Source organism: Sus scrofa, chromosome 8, assembly GCF_054392235.1.
Source record: "Sus scrofa isolate SSC_HxYL_T2T_F1_AM1 chromosome 8, Sscrofa_HxYL_maternal_Yorkshire_Landrace_v2.0, whole genome shotgun sequence".
NCBI classification, from domain to species: domain Eukaryota; kingdom Metazoa; phylum Chordata; class Mammalia; order Artiodactyla; family Suidae; genus Sus; species Sus scrofa.
In genome coordinates, this window is record NC_139390.1 from 102,697,164 (window position 1) to 102,716,253 (window position 19,090).

Consider the following 19,090-nt stretch of genomic DNA (forward strand, 5'->3'; position numbering starts at 1 on the left):
TGACAACACAGCGGAGAAGCCAGCTGCTAGCTAAGTAGAGGGCACTCAATCCTCTCTCCCTAGGAGGAGCCTCCAGGCCAGCAGAGCCAGCCTGGTGAGGTGATGAGCAAACGGTCCCTGCTTCAAGCTGAGGTGGATCATCAAAGACCTGACCCTCAAGACCCTGAAGGGGAAAAGCGGTTTGGAAGTAAATTCAGAAAAAGCCCCCCAAGGACAACTGGGCAAAGTCCATCCAAAGAAAAACACAATACATTGCTCTTCCAAACTCCCCATCAACAGGACCCTAACTTGGCAGGCCTGTTCCACCCATGCACCCCCAAAGGTGGAACAGACCACAGCAAGACCCAACCCACCAGACACCTCTCTCCAAGAGAGCCGCATGCTCTCCAGGGAAAAAGAGGAGGAAGCTGTGCCAACAGCCAAGTGCTCCTCCCCAGCCAATCACTTCCCAGAAGTCCTAGAATTTTACCTTCCTCTCTTAAGAGAGCAGCCCAAGATGGCTGCAATAAGTCTGGAGGTCCATGGCCCTCAAAATCACTACCTGTGGACCTGAGGTGTATTTCTACTTACTGCACCTCTTTCTCCCAGATGCCTCACTGCTAACCAAACCTTGCTCCTCTCAGGCACCTGGCCATCAGGGCAGAAAGGCAACTGTTGGGGGAAAGGCAGCAGGCCTTTCCTGGGGTGTGTCTACCTGGCCACGGGCTGAGGGATGGTCCCAGGGCTCACCGGCACCTGGACCCCCTTCTCCCACTCCTGTCTCCAGGGATCTGCCAGCACATAGTACTCATCCGGGTTCAGCTGGTAGGAGTCATGCAACTTCATGGCTGTGATCAGGTCTGTCCTAAACACCTGGAAAGGGAGAGAGAGGGTCACTGACATTTGATATTTGCATTCTTATTCAGAGCACTGGCAGCTGCAGGGTAACCATGGAGCTGCCCATATAACAAGGTCACTGTTTCAACAGAGAACCAGTCTGACCTATTACAGGAAACCCCTCTCAACCTGCCACGCCCTGGCTTCGCTCAGGCTTGGGGGTGACAGCAGCTCACACTGTCCTTGCTCCCTCACCAACCCTGAGAGATGACAGTGTCTGCACCAGCTATAGCAACAAAGGAACCTTGCTGTCCTCCCTGGAAAAACTTACAACGACTCCCAATTCACTAAGCAGGCTACTAAAAACATGTGCCTAAAAATCTCTGGAGTAACATATTTCACTCGAGGGTGCCCTTTTGGTAAATGTTTAAGAATAAAACTCCACTAACCATGTAACAACTCCAAGCCAAAACCCAGAGCCACCAGGGCTTCCTCTTCTATACTCAGACTGCCTCCACCCAGCCCCTGCCTGCCTGGGCACACGGCTTACCACAAGGTGTTTGGGGAGGGTAGGGCCTGGTCAGCTACTGCCAGGCAGAGGTACAGGCTGGAAAAATCTGGGATAGAAGCAATGACAGACCGATGGAGTCCAAGCAAAAAATGAGCTTATAAAGAATGTTTGTTTGCACACCTTCACCTGACATAACTTCTGCAAGGAAGTGGCATTTGTGGGGGAAGGATAGGAGGGAAGGAGGAAGGAGTGGGCGAGAAAAAGAAAGCAAGCTACTACCCTCTCCTCACTCTGCCACAAAAAAAAACCCCAAGACTCACAAGTACCCCTCAGCCTAGAGGGCACCTCAATGCCTCATCACAGGCCAAGAGGGGACCACCAGAGAGGAGGCCCCGCATGCCTGCTCTTCCTGACGGGTTGGGAAGTACAGGAGCACAGCACTGCCTGCCCACCAGGGCCTCGCCCTCTGTCCACTCCTGTCTCTGGGCCACATGAGGAAGCTCTGACCCTGGCATTAGCGCTGGTCCAAAGTTGTATTTGGCACGAAATGTGCCTGCATCTGTAAGCTACACTCTCTGTTTACACAAGTCACAATGCAGAACTCTCTCTTCTTGGGACAGGGAGTTCTTTCTTGGGCTGCTAAGCACAGTTCACATTATATGCCGGCTAACAGGTCCGTATTTGTTTTTCCTGGTGGCTTTTCAGGCTGGTGATCGCTTTAATAAACTTCACCATAATAAAGTCTGAGGCACTGTCTGAATAGAAGGGTCATTTCTCCAGCCTGTCATTTTGGACCTGGGCTTTTCCCCAGTATGCCACTCCTCATTTCTTAAGTCCCAATAACAAGCAAGAACTTGGCTGTGTACCTTCCACAGAAGCACAAGTAAGATCTGGTCCCCTTTGAGCACTGAGCCCTGAAGCAGGTGTCCTTGCCCTGGTTGTGCATTAACTTTGTCAGCCATGCCCTCCCCACCTACAAAGTCTCTTCCAACAAAGTCACAGGATTACAACCTGAGGATGCAAATCATTTAAAAACACCTTCCAACTAAGTTGGATAAGTAAAAAAATAAGGGAGTTTGGCCAAAGAAAAAGGAAAATCAAACTGAAGCAATGAGATGAAAAAAGGCAGCTCACTACTCCCGCACTGAAAAGACTCGGACAAGGATGGTCAGGGACTGAAACAAAGGCCCTCAAATGGATGTGAGCTCAGTCCCCAGCAGAGCTCAACATGAGTACTTTAAGCACAGAGTAATTTCAACTCAGTGGGACAAAACACAGGCCGTCCACGCTGCCCAGTGGAAGGGGTTCTAGCTGTGACCAGGGTACCACCTTCCTATTAGAGTTCCCTGTGTTCCTGCCCTGAAATAAAAGGAGCAAAGTGAGAAAGGTATTGAGGGGATTGTGGAGAGAACACAGGGAATTAAAGAAATAAAAAAAAAAAGCAGGAGAGGCACTTGGATACCATAGAAAAGGAAGGCAGCACTGCAGGTTCGAAAGGACAAAGGCCTGGAATAAATCAAGCCAATGTTTGGAGTTCCCATTGTGGCGCAATGGAAACGAATCCAACTAGGAACCATGAGGCTGCGGGTTCGAAGCCTGGCCTCACTCAGCAGGTCAAGGATCTGGCATTGCCATGAGCTGTGGTATAGGTCGCATGGTATAGGTCACAGACACGGCTCTCGGATCTGGTGTTGCTGTGGCTGTGGTATAGGCCGTAGGCCGGCGGCTATAGCTCCAATTAGACCCCTAGCCTGGGAACCTCTATATGCCACGGGTGCAGCCCTAAAAAAAAATAAATAAATAAAATCAAGGTTATGGTCTCATGAACATCTGATCTAATGCTGAAGTGTTCCTTGGGATGGTTTTCCACAATTCTAAAGTATACGTACTACTACTTCGTGGAGGAAGTTATTCACTGCTAAATAAACCTATACTCCTCAACAGAGCCCCCAGCTTCCCCCATGCTGAAGAAAAAGGAGTTGCTCAGTTGCTACAGGATGAGGCTAGTTTTCAAGTCACCCCGAGAAAAGGCAGCACAAAACCAAGGAGCTGAACCAAAAACTCTCTTTCCCATAACCTGCTCCCCTAAACACCATGAAAAAGGAAAATGCCATTTCCGTTAATTATTTAGAACCTCAGAGCCCAGCCCAAGGTTTTCAGAGCAACAAGTCTCTGGGCTGGTAGGAGTCCCTAACCAACAAAAGCCAACAAAGAAATTCACTCAAAAAACAATTTTAGATAGAAGACAGACTGGTAGATAGACAATAACAAAATGTGAGAGAACAGGGAAATGTAAGACTGAGAAACAAATTTTAAAAGAAGGAGTAAAAGCCTTAAGCAGAAACCCCTAAACAAAACCCCCAGAATTACACTGGGTTTTGCAAATAAGCCACAAATTCATGGCTAAAACTAACTTGTGTGGCAATGAAACACACTGATCTCCTGGCCAGAGGCAAAGTTACTGGGAACCAGAAGGCAGAACCGAAAAAGAAAATACATATATATATACGTATATATATGTATGTATGTATATGTATGTATGTATATATATATATGTATGTGTGTGTATATATATATATAAAATTAATAACAATAGCTAACAATGACTGAGCACGACTTACTTGCTCTGTTGTGTATTGACACACTTAATCCTCACAAGAATCCCATGAGGTAAACACCTGTGTTATTGCCATCTTACAGATTTCAAAACTAAGGCACAGAGAGGTTAAGTAACTTACCCAAGAATGCACAGACTTCAGTATCAATCCATCAGGTTTGTGTGTCAACCACATGCACTCATGCACACATGTACTACACGCAGTCACACCAGCATTCAGGAAATACCTCTGAAGGCTTTCGATCTTCATGTCTAGAGCACGAACTTCTCCTGTGTTGAGATCGGGAATTCTGCGACCAAGTAGTTGACAGGCCTAAGGAAACAAACATCCAAATAAGAACAATTAAAAGTACACAAATCAGAGTGTCCGTCGTGGCTCAGCAGAAATGAATCTGACTAGCATCCACAAGGATACAGGTTCGATCTCTGGCCTCGGTCAGGGTTAAGGATCTGGCACTGCCGTGGCTGTGTGTAGGCTGGCAGCTGTAGCTCCGATTCGACTCCTAGCCTGAGAACCTCCATATGCCATGGGTACAGCCTTAAAAAGACAGAAAAAAAAAAAAGAGTACACAAATCACTGAGTGTTTACAAGGAAGGGTCTTTCATTTTAACCAAAGTCAGCAAGGCTCCCCTCAGTGCTACCCCAAGAGAGAGCCTGATGCTCTGCCAGAGCTCCCCTCTCTCCCCCAGAGTTTCTCCAGTTCCATTTCCCACTTAAACACGCAGAGCCCACAGCAGGCCTGCAAGGCTGCTGTGTATGCACAGTGCTCAGGAGTGCTGAGCTGCAGGCACAGCTCAGGAGGGAGAGGCCTTTCAAGAACACCATGCAGGGAGTTCCTGCTGTGGCTCAGTGGGTTAAGAACCCAGCTAGCATCTATGAGGATATGGGTTTGATTCCTGGCCTTGCTTAGTGGGTTAAGGATCTGACATTGTCGTGAGCCGTGGTGTAAGTCACAGACTCAGCTCGGATCTGGCATCGCTGTGGCTGTGGCATAGACCAAGGCTGAAGCTCTGATTCAACCCCTAGTCTGGGAACATCCATATGTTACAGGTTCGGCCCTAAAAAGCAAAAAAACAAACAAACAAAAAAAAGAAAACAAACAAAACCACACCATGCAGGTGGAACCTTCATCCATAAGCCCACACTCCTTAAGTGGTTCAAAGTCTCACCCTGGTAAATAAAAATTCAGAAACATTTTTGTGAGTTTTCAGTAACTTTCTAAATGCTAAGATCACTGTGCTAAATCTTAAAGCCCTCCCCTAAAACATGAGATAATTTTGACTCCACGAAAGAACTTAGCATTCCCTAGAACAGGGCAGCTCAGACCCACTGCAGACTGGGTGCTATGGCTATAGCACCTTTAAAATCACCTACTCCTCTTTCCAGAAAATGCCTGTCAGCTCGTTTCTGAGCTCTGATGACAAGATGTTCTTATCCCCTGTCATGTGGCCTCTCTCCCCTACCAAGCCACAGAAACTGGAAGCCCTACCAGGCCACCTATGTCTCTAACTAACTGCCACCAAGCCTGAGGGTCTCTAGGGCCTAAGACCCCTCTGCAGCACTGGCTCCATCCTGCTTGAGATGCTCCCGCAGCCACAGTGGCAATTAAATTCTCCTTCCTGGTGTCCCTACTATGTGGGTGGGTCCCTGTCTTCAGTGTGTGAACTCTCTCACCTCCTGCTCCAGATGCCCTCCCCAGAGAGTGCTCATCCACACCCAGTCTTAGCTGGCAAGTCCAGGAGACTGTGAGACCTACATTCCCACACTAACATTCTTCCCAAGCAGCAGGGCCACATTCACCTTCAGATCAGACATCGGTAAAGCCCAGGGTGGTCCTGAGATCAGTCACTTCAGCACTAAAGTAACTGGGCTTAACAACTACCTGTGGTCTATCTGATCTCCTAATAACTTGCCTCCATGTTGAACCATTTCCCAGAAATTAACAAAACCTCCCAAAATCAGAGCTAAAGCCTAAAGAAACTGTTATTCTACCAGTAAAATCACTTGTTTCTCCAACAGGAAACCTTTATCTCTACAGATTCCGGAGACAAGAGACACAGAATCAACGCACCTCTAAGACCTGGGAGACATTAACAAATAGATTCTGCACATAAGCCTACCATCAGATTTGCCAACCTCCCCTGACAGGGAAGGGGCTGGCACTACCCTTGATGACCAGTTCTGAGGTCTGTTTACTGGGGCAGCCGAATTAGTTTCCTACCAGTGGCCCTACTATACTGTTCAGTAATATTTTAGAAAATTCTTTTTTTTCCCCACTTTTGGTTGTTTGGTTTTGGCTTTGGGTGGTTTTTTTGGGGGGGAGGGAGGCCACACCTGAAGTATATGGAAGTTCCCGGGCTAGGGGTCCAATTGGGGCTGCAGGTGCAGGCCTACACCACAGCCACACCAGATCCAAGCTGTACCTGCAACCTACACCACAGCCTGCAGCAATACTGTATGTATCCTTAACCCACCGAGCGAGGCCAGAGATCGAACCCACATCCTCGTGGATACTAGTTGGATTCTTAACCCACTGAGCCACAATGGGAACTCCCTAGAAATTCTTTAAAAAATAATCCTAAGTATATCTTTTTAGATTCTTAAGCGAACAAAAAGAAAATTTCACTCACACATTGAAAAAAAATATCCTGGGCACCCTGGTATGAGCCTGACATGCAGGAAGTTCTAAATCTGGTCCTCATTGGAAAAAGGAAGACAGAAGCCAGGTCAGGAACCTGGAGAGGAAGTCAGCTGGGCAGCTCCTTTCTCAAGATAAGCCTCTTCCACCCTCTCGACCTGCAGGCCAATGTCCAGCCAGCCCACAGGCTCAGGGAGGAGAAAGTGATGGTGGGCAGGAAGGGAGGGCTCCTTTTTTTTTTGCTATTTCTTGGGCTGCTGCCGCGGCATATGGAGGTTCCCAGGCTATGGGTCGAGTCAGAGCTGTAGCCACCGGCCTACGTCAGAGCCACAGCAACGCGGGATCCGAGCCTCGTCTGCAACCCACACCACAGCTCACGGCAACGGCAGATCCTAAACCCACTGAGCAAGGGCAGGGACCGAACCCTCAACCTCATGCTTCCTAGTCGGATTCGTTAACCACTGCTCCACGACGGGAACTCCCGGGAGGGCTCCTTTACCTGACTTACTATTCAAAGGGTTACAAATGATGAGGGACACACCAGAAACACTTCTTAAATTACTCCATTGCTATACTTCAAAACCTAGTGTGGGGCTGGGAGGAGGCAAGCACTACTGTCAAATGCTTTCAAATTTGTTTATTCTCAGTCTTTGTGACCCTCTTGCCTCTTCTTAGGCATCTGTCAGGATCCCCCCAGGGTAGTTTCCAAGGTTCTCAGGAAGCTTGCAGCTTTGCTGGCATAGAACATAACCTAATAGTAATCACTTAAAAACTTTTCCTAAGACTGCTTTCATATTCTTGAAATGTTGCCTGCTTTTAAAAACAGATATTCAAACATGCTACAAATTTGGTATCTGATGGTATTACTCAAGAGAAACTCAGGTCCACCTAGAAATAGTCTGTTCCTCTTCCTTTTAATTTGCCTAATGCAAAAGGAGGAAGAGAAAAGTTCATCTTGTTAAACTCACTTTGCAGAAAGGTAAAGACTAGGGGGAAAGCTGAGCTGAAATTATCACTGACACAAGAAATGTTCTTAGTTTTTTATAAAAGTCAAAAACCAGAAGCCACACAAGTACCCAGCAACAGATGGAATGAATAAACCAACAGTGGCATATCCAACAGTAAAGAGTAAGTGGCTGATACACACTACGTGGATCAAGGTGAAAATAATTATTTGGAGTGAAAGAAGCCACATGAAAAGAAAACATTATTATTATTCTATTTATATAAAACTTTGGGGTGTTCCTATTGTGGCTCCGCAGAAACAAAGCTGACTAGTATCCATGAGGACACAGGTTCGATCCCTGGCCTTGCTCAGTGGGTTAAGGATCCGGCGTGCCGTGGTCTGTGGTGTAGGTCACAGATGAGGCTCAGATCTGCTGTTGCTGTGGTGTAGGCCAGCAGCTACAGCTCCAATTCAACCCCTAGCCTGGGAACATCCATATGCTGTGTGTGGGTGCGGCCCTAAGAAGACAAGACAAAAGACAAAAAAAAAAAAAAAAAAAACCTCTGGAAAATATAAACTAACCTACATTGACAGAAAGTGCATCAGAGGCTGAATGGGGAAAGCAGGGAGGGAAGGATTCTCTTGCGTTTCATGATTTCATGGATATAAACATGTCAAAATGTATCAAAGTATACACTATGAATGTGTGCAGAAAATAACTGATGATTTTCCATCATCCATTGACAGTGAAGGAAAAGGAAAAGCTTCATTTTACTTTACACAGGCGATTTTTTATAAGACTTTGCTGATGAAACAGGATTCTCCCACCACCAGCAGCAGGTACTTGTTGCTGGAGATTTCCCCCTTCTAATTCACTTAAAACTGTAATAATGTAATAATTATTTACAACATACAGTATACTTAAGCTGGTGCTATGCACAAAGTAGAGTCTCAATTTTTTTATTTTTATTCTTTTATTTTTTGCTTTCTTTTAGAGCCACATCTGTAGCATATGGGAGTTCCCAGGGTAGGGGTCTAAATGGAGCTGCAGCTGCCAGCCTATGCCACAGCCACAACTACAGCCACATGGGATCTGAGCCACATCTGCAACCCACACCACAGCTCATGGCAACACTGGATCCTTAACCCACTGGGCGATGCTAGGGATCAAACCTGTATCCTCATGGATACTAGTTGGATTGTTTTCCACTGTGCTACAGCAGGAACTCTGTAGATTCTCAATTTAAAAAAAAAAAAAAAAAAAAAAAGGTTTTTAAGTGGACAAAAACAGTATTACTGTTCAGGACCGTAACTCAAGAACTGAAGGTGGCCAGTACCAAACACACACTCCATTTTTCCTACTAGAAGATACGCTTTTGAGCTCAAGGAAAATGAGGTCATGGAAAACCACTAATGCCTTTAAAGACAGCATGGTGGGGCCACTGCTGCCTGACCGGAATGTACCTCCATCTACAAAACCATCCACCATGAGGGCCCAGGAGACTCAAAGCAATGCCTTGACATTCTGACACCAGTTCTCTGTCATGTTCTCTTTGGCTACATCCCAGAATACAACCCAAACAAAAATAATTCACCCCCATTTTTAAAGTTATGTTATAGAACTTTTTTTTTTAATTTTATGGCTGCACCCTCAGCATATGAAAGTTCCCAGGCCAGGGACTGAATCCAAGCTACAGCTAAAATCCACGCCACAGCTGAACCAACACTGGATCCTTTAATCCACTGCGCTGGGCTGGGGATCAAACCCGCACCTACTCACCAGGACCTGACCACAGTCATATTCTTAACCCACTGTGCCATGGCAGGAACTCCCTACAGAACTTTTTTGAAAGTATGTTGGATAAAAAAAAAAAAAAAAAAAGAAGACATACAGACGGCCAAAAAACACATGAAAAAATGTTCAAAAATAATCACTACTTATTAGAGAAATGCAAATCAAAACTACTACGAGGTACTACCTTACACCAGCCAGAATGGCCATCATCAAAAAGTCTACAGATAGTAAATGCTGGAGAGGGTGCCGAGAAAAGGGAACCCTCTTACTCTATTGGTGGGAATGTACACTGGTGCAACCACTGTGGAAAACAGTATGGAGGTTTCTCAAAAAACTAAAAATAGAACTATCATTTGATCCAGCAATGCCATTCCTGGGCATCTATCCAGAGACATCATAATTTGAAAAGACAACACATGTACCCCAATGTTCACTGCAGTATTATTTACAATACCCAAGACATGGAAACAACCTAAATGTCCATCAACAGAGGAATGGATAAAGATGTGGTACATATAGGAGTTCCCTTCGTGGCTCAGTGGTTAACAAACCCGACTTGGAACCATGAGGATGCAGGCTTGATTCCTGGCCTCGCTCAATGGGTTAAGGATCCAGCATTGCCATGAGCTGTGGTGTAGGTCACAGACGCAGCTCGGATCCCACATTGCTGTGGTTGTGGTGTAGGCTGTCGGCTGCAGCTCTGATTCAACCCCTAACCTGGAAATCTTCATATGCCACAGGTTTGGCTCTAAAAAGCAAAAAAAAAAGAAAAAAAAGAAAGAAAGAGAAAGACATACCATACAATATCACTTAAAGGTGGAATCTAAAATATGGGACAAATGAACCTATCTACAGAAAAGAAACAAATTCATGGACTTGGAGAACAGACTTGTGGTTACCAAGTGGGGGACAGAGGGAGTGGGATGGACGGAGAGTTTGGGGTCAGTAGATGCAAACTATTACATTTGGAGTGGATAAGCAATGAGATCCTGCTATATAGCACAAGGAACTGTATCTAGTCACTTGTGATGGAACATAATGGAGAATAATGTGAGAAAAAGAATGTGTGTGTATATATATAAAACTAGGTCACTGCTATACAGCAGAAATTGACAGAACATTGTAAATCAACTATAATAAAAAAATTATTAAAAAAAAGAAAAGATACATGCACCTCAACTGTTCATTGCAGCACTATTTACAATAGCCAAGACATGGAAGCAACCTAAATGTCTATCAATAGAGAAATGGATAAAGAAGATGTAGTATTGGGAGTTCCCATCGTGGCGCAGTGGTTAACGAATCCGACTGGGAACCATGAGGTTGCGGGTTCAGTCCCTGCCCTTGCTCAGTGGGTTAACGATCCGGCGTTGAGGTGAGCTGTGGTGTAGGTTGCAGACGCGGCTCGGATCCCGCGTTGCTGTGGCTCTGGCGTAGGCCGGTGGCTACAGCTCCGATTCAACCCCTAGCCTGGGAACCTCCATATGCCACGGGAGCGGCCCAAGAAATAGCAACAACAACAACAAAAGACAAAAGACAAAAGACAAAAAAAAAAAAAAGATGTAGTATATATATACAATGAAATATTACTCAGCCATAAAAAAGAATGAAATAATGCCATTTGCAGCCACATGGATGGACCTAGAAACTATCATATAAGTTAAGTTATAGACAGTGAAACGCAAACATCATATGATATCACCTTTATGTGGAATCTTTTTTTTAAAAAAAGGATAAAATGAACATATTTACAAAACAGAAACAGACTTTGAAAAATTATGGTTACCAAAGGGGACAGGTCGGGCAGGGGAAAGAATGGGGCTAGGGGTTTGAGACTGGCAATATGCACAGAGGTGTATGGATGATTGGCCAACTGGGACCTGCTGTATAGCATAGAGAACCCAACTCCGTATTCTGTGATAATCTATGTGGAAAAGAATCTGAGAGAGAAAATGGACATGTATGACTGGGTCTCTTTGTTGTACAGCAGAAATCATCACAGCCTTGTAAACTAACTATACTTCAATAAAACTTTTTAAAAAATAAAGTAGAAATTAGAATATTTCAAACACCTAAAGGACTAGGAGATAGTGACATACACTATAGTTAAACACCAGCCACTTGTTATTAAAAGCCATATGCTAAGATTATGCTGGATTGGTGCTGCATTTTGTTTTTTTGTTTTTGGGGTTTTTTTTTTTTTTGTCTTTTTGTCTTTTTAGGGCTGCACCTGTGGCATATGGAGATTCCCAGGCTAGGGGTCCAATCAGAGCTATAGCTGCGGGCGTACTCCACAGCCACAGCAATGCCAGATCCAAGCCATGTCTGCAACCTACACCACAGCTCACGGCAACGCCGGATCCTTAACCCACTGATGGAGGTCAGGGATGGAATCCACAACCTCATGTTTCCTAATCTGATTCATTTCCACTGTGCCACGATGGGAACTCCTGCATTTTGTTTTTGCTTTCAAAGTGTTAATACCTAATAAGCTAAATTAAGAACATGGCAAGCAAAATCTTGTTTTCTTTTCCTGCTGCTTTCAGGAAAGTAGTTAGAAACTCTAAAAATTTGACAATGATATCTATACTTATTTTATTGCCCATACGCAAGATATTATTACCCAAAATTAAGTCCACTCTAGTGACAAGCCATGACTTGATATGTATGTTGCTTGAGTATCAAAAATTAGTCTCTATTAAACACTAAGAATTAAGAAAGTCGGAGTTCCCGTCATGGCTCAGTGGTTAACAAACCCAACTAGGATCCATGAGGACACAGGTTCAATCCCTGGCCTTGCTCAGTGGGTTAAGGATCCAACATTGCTGTGATCTGCAGTGTAGGTTGAAGACGAGGCTCAGATCTCGAGTTGTGGCTATGGCGTAGGCCAGCAGCTACAACTCCTACCTGGGAGCCTCCATATGTGTGGCCCTAAACAGACCAAAAAAAAACACTTAAGAAAGTCTTGCTTTGTTTTACTATCCTTAACTTCCACTAAAACAGAAATGTGGGCATTTATTATTATGTGTAATAATAAAAGTTCTAAAAGGTTCACAGGTTGCATGCAGCATTTTCAGCATGGATACTTTGCATGCACTACATTCTGAACCCTGCTTTCTGGTCCCATTATGCATTTATCTCAAACACTCTCCTTTGAAATATTAAAAATAGTCATGCTATCTTGCCCTAGATCTAAAATAAGGGAAAGCCTCAAGAGTAAATCTAATGCAAACTGCACACACCTCCGACACTTGGTACTTCATGTGTGTTAAGCCTCCCAGGTTGTGCAGCACATGTAAGGTTCAGAAATTAGAATGAACGGCAGCCTGGGTGGGTGCTCACACCACCAAAAATGCAAACTATGAAAGAACCTCAGCACTGACTGAAGGGCCAGTGTTCTGTTTCTAGATGCTACCACTAATGTATTTAGGTGTGTTACACCAGCTAATAACGTAAGATGCTTAGGACTCACAAGTGTGGAGCCCAGCAGGCCAGCCAGTGTTACAACAGTACAGACTGAAGAGTTACTGCAAGGGGAGGCCAGCCCTGTCCAAGTGAAAGGGTGTTGTGGAAAGTCCTGTCTGAAAGAAAGCAAATTTAATGTAGTTCCTGGCTATCTGCTTACCTGCATGATAGAAGACAAGCCCCTCACACCACTATCATTTCTATCAAGGGCTGACTTCACACCTCCCACGTCCCAGCCCATCCATCCCAGCATGGGTGGGCTCCATGGTCCAACTCCCTCCCACCTTCCAAAAAAACAAAGCTTAATGGGTACATTCAGAGAACTAACCCAGGAATGTTTCAACATACTTGGGCCTTCAATCAACTGACATAAATGTTTCATAGTCACCCAGCCCCTCTATTAAGTCCAAGTCCCTGCACCAGACCATGCTTTGCCAGTTGTTCCTGAACCCAAGATTAAGCTCTGGCCATCAGTGTCAAGACAAGCTACAAATCGAGTGTGAAAAGGAGTAAAGCCATTTCTGTATGCCTTGAGGAGATGGGTACAGCACATATTCTGCAGTACTTGAGCCAAAATTCCCATATTTCAAGAATTCCTACACAACTCATTGGTGTCACAAGATGCAACTGATGGAAGAAAAAACGAAAATTAAAGGTATAGTCAAATAGGAATAGAAATGAAGGAGAGTTATTTTTATGCAAAAGAAAAACCTCCAAACCTCCATGGCAAGTCTTTGGAGGGTCCAAGCACAGCCAAACATTTAAAAAAAAAAAAAAAAAAATCAAAAAATATAAGAGAATCTATTACATACATGCAATATAAAAGGTCCAAAGCAGAAAGTATGTTTCATCCACTAAAAATTTTGGTCAGTCTTCATTCTTTATCTGTAAGCTAGAAAAACAAAAGTCGTCACATGACTTCATGTCTGCATTCACCGACCTGCATTACTACCAAGGGCAAAATTAGAAGTTTTGGATTTTACTCTTCTGTGCCTTCATCACAAGTGATGGAGCAGAACTTAGTTGGATAATTGGAGAAGACAGAAGTGTTTCACGGTCAGCATAACTGTGGAGATGGGGGGCTAGGGAGGCCCCCAGAAGGTGCCTGTCTTCCCACAAGACCCCCAGCCATACCCCAGATCTTCCCACAACAGGTCTACACAGCCCTAAAGTTTGGAGCACTAGGTGAGTGAAAATGGTTCCGAGTCCCAGCGTGTGCTCATGGAAGCTTCCCCACACGAACAACCACTGTCAGACGCCAGCAGAGTGTCTAAGAATCCAACTCACTTCTGATACAGAGACAGAATTCGATTCCACAGGCTCTGTCCCACAAGACCACCCTCCACTTCAGAGGCTAGTTGCCAGGCTGTTGACTGTGCTTCTGACTGAAAGAGGTTCTCATGACCACCTCCTCAGCTTCAATTCATTTATTAGAGCAGCTCAGGGAGCCCAGAGCTGTTACTTATTAGATAACCAATTTAAGGACATTAAAGGATATGAATCAACAGCCAAATGAAGAGACCCAGGACAAGGCATGGGGAAAGGGCATGAAGCTTCCAGGCCCCCTCAGCGCACACCATTCTCTCCCAATCTCCACATGTTCACCACCCAGAAGCTCTCTGAACCCTGTTCTTTGGGGTTTTTATGAAAGCTTCATTACACAGACACTGATGACTGCCTCAACCTCCAGTCCCTCTCTGCTGGACAGAAACAGACAGTGGACCCCACTGCCACACTTGCCGAAACCCCTAAGGACAGAGGACCATGGACTGGGAAGCGGAAAATAAAGTACTTGTTTCCCTAGGCCACACCCTGGCACAATGCATAACTCCACCAGCACCGGGAGCCCAGCAACTACAGACACTGCCTGCTAACACCCCAATGTTACTTCATCCAACTGGCAAGGCCAGCAGTCCAGGGCACCTGGAGAAAGACTCCAACAACTGTTACTGCAACTGGATGAGGATTTGCACTGGCAGAGAAAATGCCCATCCATCCCCAACTGTAAATACCACACTGGTATTCCCCTGGACCAGGCCAGAAATCAAAGCAAAGGGCTCCAGCCCAGGAGGCCAGCCGGGCGCAGCCATGCCTGTGGCTGGTGCTGGGGCCCCTGGCTGATGTCTGCAGCTGCCTCTTCTCCACTTGGACATGCTCTGCATGACGCTGGGAGCTGCTGCCAACCTTGTGTCAGGCATGCAGGCTGAAAAGGCTGGGAGTGGCCAATGAACAGAACTAACCCTTCTTACAAGCAGGGCTTCCAAGAACCCAGAATTGGCCAAGAGTAGGCTCAGTTCTCAGTCTGTGAACCTGACTGACTGCAGGGACTAAAGAAGCACCGCACTCACACAACCACAGGCCCACAGGAGGTTGGGCTCCAACTCAAACAGGCAGGCTAGTGGCAGAGGCCCATACTGTGCAGCAGCTGCCCTCAGTGAGGGTGGAAAGTGTGTTCCACAGTGTAGACATGGGCTTGTGTTTATGTGGCTTGGCATGCCAAGGGTTCTTAAGCCATTTGTCTGCTACAACCATCATCCATCATAATAACCAAACAGGTCTGCACAGACAGCAAAGCCATAAAGTTATCCCCACATGCTTTACACTGAATGAACTGTATGACACAAGGCCAGGCTACCTCCCTTCCGCTATCAGCTTTCATCTTCATTCTCCATCACTACCACTCTATTTCCACATGGAGCCTAGGGTAGAATAAAACCCAGTGTTGTGGTCAACCTCCACTAACACTCCAGCACCCTATATTTACTCTAGGCCCCTTAGCCAACCCTTTTCAGGGAGGTCACGGTAGACATAAGCATATTAGGAGGAGGAAAAAGGCCATCACTAATCAGGTGACTCTAGATGGACACACTTTTGGTGGGGACTTCGGGCACTCTCTTACTCCTAGAATTCTGGGTGAAAATACATGTCTAAACAAAGCATTTGGTCTGTTAGGGCTGTTACGGGCTGAACTGTCCCCCCCTAAAATTCACATGTTGAAGCTTAACCCCTAGTACCTCAGAATGTGATGGTGTTTAGACATAAAGCATTTAAATTGATGATTAAATTAAAATGACTGGCCTTAATCTGCTATAACTCGTGTTCTTGAAGGACATTTAGACACAGAGGCCCCAAGGATGACATGACCAAAGGAAAGAGCCTGAGAGGACTCAGTGAGAAGACAGCTGAGTGCTAGCCAAGGAGAGAGGCCTCAGGAGAATGCAAACCTGCTGGCACCTTAATCCTGGAATTCCAGCCTCAAGAATACATACTCCAGAACTAGAAGTACTGTCCAATATGATTATTACTGTCCATGTGGCTTTTTACACTTAATTAAAACTAAATAAAAATTTTAAATTCAGTTTCTCAGTTACACTAGATTAGATCTTCCCTCCTATTGGGCAGCTCTAGTCCAGAAAGAGGAAGACTCTGACTGTGAGAGAACGTTCCAGGGGAACCCTTCCTAACCCAGTCTCCTGAGGTGGAAATGAGGCAGTGCTGAGAGCCAACAGAGTGAGCACAGAACAAAAACATAGGAAAATAAGACTCTTAGCCTTTTATTGGGCACTACTAGTATGGGAAGTAATTAAAGAAAGGATCCTTCTGACTAATTCTGAACCTAAAAAAGAAAGATTTTTTTTTAAATTACTGCAGGGCAAAATTGTGTACTGAGTGAGCAGTAAGCATTTATTGAGTGTGTCTAAGTTCTGAGGACACTTTGATGGGCACCACAGGGGGCAGAAAAGAAATACCCAAGCTTGTTTTTGCCTCGAGGAATAAAAAGACCAAGTAAATATTAGAGAAAACTGAGGACTGTGAAGTGACAAGTACTAAGAAGTTCAGAAGGCACTGCTAAAGGCTCTGACAGATGGGGCACAGCCCCTTAATACCTCTCCCTGAAATAGAAGGAAAGCCCTTCTCCCAAGCCCTTTCTCCTGTGTCTATCCTTCCCTCACCCAGTTCATTCCTCCCTTGAGCCAAACATCAGCTCCCACTGTCAGTCCCAAGAAATTCCACCCCTCGGCTCCTCGGTCACAGCTTACTTCACAGTACCCTCAAAACCCTCCCCTGACCACCAATTCTACTTCCCGCTGCTCCATGCCTATACCGAAAGCTCCAATCAAACTGCTATGTTAGAGTCCTGTTTTTAATGTTTCTGGTGGCTGTGAGTGTGGCCACCCATAGAAAAGCCTTGCTTTCTAATTTGTCACTTTTAATCTGTCAAAAACATGGAGTCCAGGGAAACAACCCTGTTTGCCTAAAACTATTTCATCCTTCAGCCCTGCCCAAATTTCCGCTTCTCTCTAGGTGTCCCTGGCCCTCTCCTCTAAATTTGTGTCTGCACATACACACTTCCACAGCCCATCAAAAAAGGATGCGACTGTCCCAGTGACTTCCCATTGGAGCTGTCAGACACAGTTCCTTGAAAGCAGACCCGATACTTTTCCCATCACTCAGCAAAGCCAGCATTCTTTCAAGGTTTCCCAAATTTGACCCGTAAATATAAAGCGTAAGCTCAGGCACTTTGCTAGGTACAAAATGTCCCTGTTATTTCAAAGGATCTCTTCCTAGGTCGTCTGTTAGCTTCTCAATACACAGACACTGTGTGACATCTATTTTGACTGCCTGGAAGGCAACTAACTTCTGGTTTTCAGCCACACTGTGAAAATATGAAGATGCCAGAGAACGAGGATGCAGACAGTAGTAGCGTTAAATATAGTCATATTCAAATCAACTGAAGAGCACTGGCTTGTGACCTTACATTTTCACATCACACTAGGCAGTCTTCAAGCTCCCTCTGTATCAGGATGGACTAGTTAATAATTAACTGGTTTCGAATGATTAAGTTCCCTTTTCATAAAGGGCAACTGTGAAGTGCCATAAATGATGTCTAGGAAAAACAGACACATCAGTGACTCCTGAAACGGGATTATTCATCTTTGGATAACAAACAGGAAGCCTGAGGAACGCCCGCCTGCAGTCAACCTTACCGTGAAAGATTTGGTTATAGACCTGCAGTATCACACTCAGATGTGTTTCACAGGTCTTGCCTCTTCTCTGACCTCCCTGATATTCGAAGGGCCTCAGCTATTTAAAGCATGACATTAAAAAATCATGTTTTTACACTGACCCAAACCCTGGTAGGCTCCAAGAACAACAAAGCAGGACTTACTGCCATTGTCGTCAGAATCCTCACTGCTGCTGGGAAGGCGACCTCGTTTCATGATCTCCCCGGGAAGCAGCAGGCAGCCTGCAAAGCAATGAGACAGCACTTAACCCAAGATGATAATACACAATCATCAAGTTGTGCTTCAGATGGCAGCCCAGGATTTACAGCATACAAAAGCAAACAATCGGCTTCAGGTAGCATTTGAATTATAAATAGTAAAAAGAATAAAGATACATAATTAGGCGCAATTATTAACAGGTTCAAAGAGGAGGGGGAGGGGTTGAGAAGTCATATATCGGCAGGTCCCCCAAAGGTGCCAGGTTTCTCTCTCATTCCTGTGACATTATCACTACAACTACTTGAGAAGTCTCTTTAGCTGACTGGAAGCAAGCTCTGCAGAAAAAAACTCATGGCAATGAGCACAGTACTTCCTCACTACAGATTCATATTTTACATGTGTATGTGGGGGATGGGGATGGCATTGTGCCTGAATGTGTGAATATTTACACTGCACTGGGCATAATTATGCTTCTTGGGCAAATTTTGCTGTAAGAATTCTAAAAGCTGAATACCTAGAGTTCTAGGAACAAAACAAACGGGGCACTGGGAATGCAAATGCCTCCCCTAGTCATCTCCAACACTTCGGCAATTCGTTCTGATCCAGATCCCTCCCCTTTACTCATTAAGACACTAAAGCCCCCCAAAAAAGGTTTATTTAAGCAGTGACTGGCCCACAGTCACATTGTGAGCAAGGAAATTCTAATTCCAAATCAACTTCACTACCCTTCACCCCAACTCCTTTTAGGTCTTGTCCAACCCAACTCAGCACACGAAAGCACTCTGTTCAGACACCCAGCCCACCTTGCCAACTCCTGCCTTGTAGCTGGTGATAACAGGCCTCCAGCACAACAGGAGAGAAAGACTGCATTTAGTAAAGAGGGCAGTGAACCTTGAATGGCCAGTCCCTGGACTTAACATGAACTTGAGGTTAACATTCACACAGAGCAGCTTTTTAAACAAATCTAAAAAGCTTTTCTAAACTAAAATTACTGTTCACTGTGGCATCTTTAGGGCCCTGATCTTACTGCCAATCAAGGATGCCCAATGAGGGAAGAGGGCTTTCCGGGTCAAAAG

At 45.2% G+C, this 19,090-nt stretch overlaps 1 protein-coding gene across 29 annotated transcripts in view; it reads right to left on the reverse strand.

Annotated features, from left to right (window-relative positions):
* Window positions 1–19,090, reverse strand: part of JADE1 (jade family PHD finger 1) — an 87,562-nt gene that overhangs the window by 25,393 nt on the left and 43,079 nt on the right. For 17 of the 29 annotated variants that reach the window (XM_084972913.1, XM_084972923.1, XM_084972914.1 and 14 more), the window contains exons 2-4: window positions 17,960–18,037; window positions 4,172–4,257; window positions 695–852 (exon numbers count right to left, since the gene is read on the reverse strand). In XM_084972913.1, the coding sequence (XP_084829039.1) occupies window positions 695–852; window positions 4,172–4,257; window positions 17,960–18,037 (322 nt within the window). Of the gene's footprint in view, window positions 1–694; window positions 853–4,171; window positions 4,258–13,601; window positions 13,682–17,959; window positions 18,038–19,090 lie in introns of all 29 variants that reach the window. The other 12 variants (XM_084972920.1, XM_021100690.2, XM_021100691.2 and 9 more) reach the window with 1 other exon arrangement.